Raw genomic sequence first — 6,522 nt, forward strand, 5'->3', positions numbered from 1 at the left:
CCTCCAGATGGCCATTTTTGTTATTTTTTAAAAAAAAATGTAAAACCTCACAATGTATATCTCTTTGACATTAGTCTACATGTTGGCCAAAAGCTAATTTGTAGAAAATAACGTGGAGCGGGTCGACCAACAACGTACTTCATTAGGAAAATACAACATCAAAAGCAATGTAGGGAGTTAATACAGGTAAAAGCAATGCTGCATTGCTTCATCATATGACACTTTTCACTCCATCAGATCAAAGACATTTGTCCACTTTGTATTCTGGCTTTTGCAAAGCAGGGCAAAGCTAAGGCACTAACACAGGCTAGAGCAGCTCACAGCTTATTTTTTTTCCTTCACTTATTTCGAATACTGCCCCCAAAATGTTCAGCAAAATGTTGCAGCCCAGCTGAAACCACTTTTACATCATTTAACAGTTTTTATCTCTAACTGCGGTTGCTGGGCTGTGATTGGACAATCACTGTAGTGAAAGGGTGGAGTTTAGAGGTCAGTATCTCTGCAATCTAAACATAAACAATCCTGTGAAACACACTGTACACATGCAGCGCCTTGGTAAATGAGATCACGGGAGAGCTCTGTGTTTTCTTCTTCTGTCAGGACTCATTCAGCTCTTCTCACGATGAATACAGTCGGATCTCTTGTTTTTCAGTGCTTTCCATCCAGGTTGAAATTATTTAGTCGGCTTGTAACAAAAGGGTTTAGTGAAATAAATAAGCTCTCTAATTGGACAGAGCTGATTTTGGCTCTCCAGCAATCTGCTTATGCATTGCAGCAACAGATGTAAGAAGTTGAGAAACATCTCAACTATTCATTGCTGCTTGAAAGAGTGTAGTAAATGTGTTGGCTTCAGTTTGCTCAAGCTTTTCATGTTACATAATCAACCCCCCCCTCACACACACACACGCACACACACACACACACACACACACACACACACACAGAATACCCCCCCCCCCCCTTCCCTTCTACCACTACCTCCATTTCCATTTTGCACAAAAGATTTCACACACACCCGCGCGCGTACACACACGCCATCAGTGTGGCATGGCAGCTATCCAGAGAGGGGCTCCGGTGTCGCCGGCTTTCAAAGAGCTCTTTGCTTGCTGTCCTTTTGATGGCTGCTCCACAGCAGCAGTGAAGCAGAAATGCAGAGCGTCCAGCTTTGATATGAATTTGTCCCTGATTCTCCACACTGCCCTGTGACTTCACTCCAAAAAAAAAAACAAAAAAAAAAACACTTGAGCTCCAGTATGTCCACAGTGGACATTGTAACAAGTTTTATGTGCAACAGGACAAGTTAGGCAACTGTCCTTAGTTGGCTGCTGGCACTAATGACTTTTTGGCCCCAGGAACACCCATACTTCTCACTACAGCTTCCCTGTTGATTCACATCAAGTACAGTCAAAGCATCACCCTTTTTGACGCAAGTGTAGAGTAAAATGTTAATAATCCAATGTAGTCTCCAGGTTAACATAGTTAACATAGGCAGCCGTAGACTTACTGTTTTATATACAAATATTTCTGTTTACTAAACGTGTTGATATTCAGAAGTAATAGTAACCACTCTGATGTGATCTAAAACAAAGGTCTGTTCTATTTGGGTATAAAATGTACTTTACTGCCCTCCATCACACAGCCCAGATCTAACATCTGCATATACAATCATAAAAAGTAAAGAAAACATCCTAAAGTTCCCACTAAAAGCACCAGTTTTATTTTAGCCCATCCCACTTATTTTAAGAATGATTTAAACATTTAATATGGAAATGGAAGATGCATGAGTTCTGAAACCAGTTTAACTGGCAGATGGACATCCTCAGTCTCCTACTTGAATGTAACACATCTAACTTTAAATTTTAGATTTTTCAATAATGTACTGTACATATAAGAAGTACAAGCTCCGACTTTGTGTGTGACAGCTTTCAGATCGTACCCGTATCCCATCATAAAGTGCACCTGCTAACATGGTTTGATAAACCAAAAACATGACTTACTTCTGACACCAAGTAGCCTGTCCCTTTCTGCAACAGCTGATTCCTCTGCTGCGGTCTGAAGCAAAGTTTATCAATGTAAATATGCTAGCAAAGAATAATAAAGAATCCTTTTTTAAAAAATCCTTTGATCTGGATCACCCCCAAAATTTATACACTTATTCCTTGTTCTATTTCTGAGATTTCCTGAAAATTTGATCAAAATCCGTTCGTAAGCTTTTCAGTTATGATTCAAAGAGACAATGCTGCCAAATACTGGATCTCCAGCTTGGTAAAAGTTATAATACAGATTAAGATATATTTATTATAACATAAAAACCTGTTTTAATTCGTTGGTACCTAGTGAATAACTAATGGTGATTCAACAGATGGGGAATTGGATATCTCTTAAAGCTTGGGTAGGTAATCTTGCTCAGAGACATTTTTTTACTCTGGATGTAGTGGTTCCTCGTCCTGATAGTAGTCTGTACATTTTTAAATAGTTAATAATAAGAAATATAGTTAGACCCCTCAGTTTACTGTAAATCTGTAAAAACTCTGACCAATCAAAACGTTCGGGCCGAATTGAAGTTGTTCATTTCTGATGTTTTGTAAGCTTCTTCATGGCTGAGAAAATGCTAGAAGGATTTCTCCGACCTGGCTCGGTTTATTTGCCTCCTCCCGCTAAACAGCCGAGAAAGAGAAAATTGTTGGTGGAAAAATCTGCGAACTAGAAAAGCACTCGGAGAGCGAAAACCTCCGCTACGGCATTAAAAAATTCCTGGATCCAAACAGTGATCCTGATCACCACCAAATTAAACCTGTTCTTCCTTTTCACATTTCCAGCAACTCGAGAAAATGTAATTAAAATCCGTCCAGAACATTTTGAGTTATCTTGAACACAAACAGATAAACGGCAGTAAAAACATGACCTCCTTGGCGGTGGTAAGAAAAAAAACTTGAATCACGCAAATAGAAAAACCAGAGGGGGAGGAGCCAAGACAGGGTGCTACTTTCCCATCTTGCTAGCTCCCCATCATTCCCTACCCCAGCTTTAAGTTCCGTCTGTTCAGTCAGCATGCATCTGATCCGTCCGACTTCTGCTTTTTGTAGCTGTTTTTCTCTCATATTAAAAGCTTAAAAAGCTGGACAGTGTACCAGGATGGCATTTTCTTTATTGAATGTCACACTACAGCTCATTGAGTTGACAGGCTGAGGAATGCGGCATGTGTGTGTCAGAGTTACGTGCCCGTGCGTCCGTGCTCAGTGTGTGTGTGTGTGTTGTTAGAGCTATGTGAATTACGTCTTACAGACGCAGAATGTGAAGAATCTGCTGCCATTGAGAAGGCCAGCATTGTTTACTGACACACTATTGCAAAGGAGGCTCCACTGTATGTGGACGTGTGTGTGTGTGTGTGTGTGTGTGTCACTTCCTGGTAACAAACCTCTTAGAAGTGATTGTGAGTAATTGTTTTCAAAGCTGTTAAACATCTGGTGCACATCCAGCTCTCCTTTCTCTCAAAGTGCATGTTGTTATTCATCATTTCCTCAGATCCTGTTTGTGTCTCCACCTCCTTTTCAAACTGAATGTAACATTTATGACTCTTGTCAGAGGAAAATTAACTCGTGTTTCACACTGACCTATAGAACCAGTGGAAAGTTTGGACCGTGCTGCTCTTTCATTGTGAATGAGTAGGTGTGTCCAAACATGTGACCGCAGCTCTTGCTGCTCTGTAATGCAGGAGTTTATATTTTTATGCACTGGGTTTGCACTGTGTAATTCGTGTCACTAAGTATACTGTACAAGGGATATGCCCCACCTATCTCATTGTAAATCATTTGTACAATGACCAAAAAGGCTGTCTTATATTATCTTGTGTGCTCAGGCAGTTCGTGCAAACTGTGCGCATCTATGCTCACAAAACTCTGCAAAATGTTCAAAACACAAGTAGTTTACTACTGCAGTGACAAAATGACTTCTGTCAAAATTTGTCATCAATTGATGGATAAAAAATAGAAAAACATATTTAATCACATGAAAAGGTTTCCCCACAGGAAGTAAACCAGTTCTTGCAGAAAAGAAAATGCGACTGCCACTCAATACAAAACACTGAAACAAACCAAAAATATCACAACAGTAGTTTTTATATTTGATGTCCCTTGCACTTATTATTAGTTAACGTTTTTATTATTCATATCACTACCAAACTATGGCATGATCGAGATTAATATCAGTCAAAATGTTAAATGATATTTCATCTGAATCATCAGTCCATTATAAAAGAATACTCAGTTTGCAAAGAAGAGTGTGCAAAGAAAACTCGACAATCAAAAACAAATGAATGTTTAAACCAATTTGATACAAACATTTTTGATGCTTTTGTGTTTTTAAAATGATAAAGTTGAGGTATGGCTTATCAGTCATGGCCAAAAAAAGAAAAAAAAGAAAAAAGAAAAAGATGACCTAATGGTATGGTTTCTGTTTATTTTACTGTCTGTGTCATAAAACCAGAATCTGACTCAACAAACTGACATCAGCTATGTCTGTGATTCCTTACAATGACTGTCTGGGCAAAAAAAGTAGTATTGGACTGCCCTGGAAAGATGACACATAACTGCCACTCTGCACAAATACACAAATATGGCTAAACGTTCCAGTGCAGGAGGGGTAGAAGTCCAGGTATGATATTTTCAATAAGGGAAACCAGAGCACCAAGTGAGAGTCAGATCATTTTTACTTTCAGCTTTTATACCCAAAATAGTTACCCTAGTCCAGTGATCTGTTTTAAGGTTTATAAATACTCACAAACCGGTTTTAATTAAGCACTTTGTATTTTGTTCATTAACGGTTTCATCTAACAGTCAAGTTTCATGCATCAAAAAATAAATCCCAGGAGGTTTTCTGAAGTGGTGACCACATGTGCCCATCAGAACTTTTTAACCTGTTTAACTCTGGGTGACGGTTGCTGTGGTCTTTCTGTAACTCGCATCCGACACCATCTTCCGGGGAAAACTGCAGGATCAAAACTACACCTAAACACTCACTTCCACAAAATATCCTGTTGCTGCTGAATTCCACTGAAGCAAAGAGCCAACTTTAGTAACATCTGACTCGTATGTCTCACAGCCATCAATAAGTCATGTAAAGAATCACACAGTCACAAAGCAAAGAACATCAGAATTATGATTTGTAGGGTATATGAAACTTTTTTTTGTTGGTAAGCCACAATCCGGCGTAGTCCAACAGTCCTGTCTTAACAACATTATCAGATTCATTTCCATTTGAAACCAACGTTCTTGGTTGTGTGGCCAACTCGTGTTTTAAATATATCTTACCAGGACAGAAATACATTCAATATTTTTAAGAACACCCTGAGAATACACACGGTGTTGCAGGAACCCTACATGTGTATCTGACATTTTTACATGGCAACAGAACTCCAGAGGCTGTCTTTAACCAAACTCCTGAAATCTGCTCCGAAGGAATTCTGAAACCATTTCTTCTGACTATAGACCGTTCTGTGGAATGTTCTACCACATTTCAGTGTTTAATAGCTGCTTCTCTTTTCTTTTTCCTCATCAGATCTGGGATATGAGTGATGATGAGAGCATCTGAAGGTCTGAGGCAGTGGAACGTGAGCCAAAGGAGGACTTCACACACCCACACTTATTCCTCCTGTATGACTTTCACATCTACAAAATACCAGCTCTTTATATTAGGTACAAGCCGGACCATCAGAGCTGGGCAGGAAATACACACACAATGTCTGAAGCAGGAACTGCTTCCTAACTGTTAATGTTGTGTTTATACAGCTGTTGTATAATATGGAGAATGTATCTGAACCTTTCACCTGTTGTTTAATCAGTCACTCGTATTCCCTGAGAAAAAAAAAGAAATCCAACCATCAATGTTTGTACGAATAGACTATGTGTGTATGTGTGTGTGTGTAAGAATACTTCACAGTTTTAATCTCTCCAACATATTTCATAGGTTTACTGAAGAGTCAGTTGGCAAGAAACTGATGGCATCTGCTCACTCATTCAGTCTGGGAAAGTTTCAGATAAAGGTGAAAATCTAAAAAAAAAAACAAAAAAAAAAAAAACAGCTAACCACTATCTGTCTGTCTACTAAAGACTGTGACAGATAGAGAGCAGCTGGTGGAACGGCCAGCTTCGGATTCCTCTGAGGAAACCTGCACACACAGATGTTACTGAACACGTCCTGCAACCTACGTATGGAGAGCCAGTGGAGTAACTGCTGTTCCAGAGTGGTTTCTGTTCATGCATGTTGGTGAATCTTTTTATCCTCCTCTGTCTGATCACTTCCACAAATTATATGTACATTTTACCAAAATCAGGGGTAATTATGCATAATAATTAAGAGCAAAAATGACTAAATTGACTCAACAATGTTTGGTTTTTTTTTTTAAAGCCATAATTGTAAAGGGAAAATATGTACAACACATTATTAGTCTTTGTCTCCTAATTTTAACTAAGCACAGGGTTGTTTTTTTCTGCAACTGACGACTCTCATAGCTGTATTGTCTGT

The 6,522-nt window shown here is 39.0% G+C and overlaps 1 protein-coding gene across 1 annotated transcript in view; it reads left to right on the forward strand.

Moving 5' to 3' along the window:
• The window catches only part of atg7 (ATG7 autophagy related 7 homolog), a 75,443-nt gene extending 68,933 nt beyond the window's left edge, over window positions 1–6,510 (forward strand). The window contains exon 18 of the mRNA XM_079241532.1: window positions 5,557–6,510. Coding sequence (XP_079097658.1) covers window positions 5,557–5,589 — 33 coding nt within the window. The 3' untranslated portion in view covers window positions 5,590–6,510. The remainder of the gene's footprint in view (window positions 1–5,556) is intronic.
• The last annotated feature ends 12 nt before the right edge of the window (window positions 6,511–6,522 follow it).

The sequence above is a fragment of the Telmatherina bonti genome (genome assembly GCF_933228915.1).
Source record: "Telmatherina bonti genome assembly, chromosome: 6".
Taxonomy (NCBI): Eukaryota; Metazoa; Chordata; class Actinopteri; order Atheriniformes; family Telmatherinidae; genus Telmatherina; species Telmatherina bonti.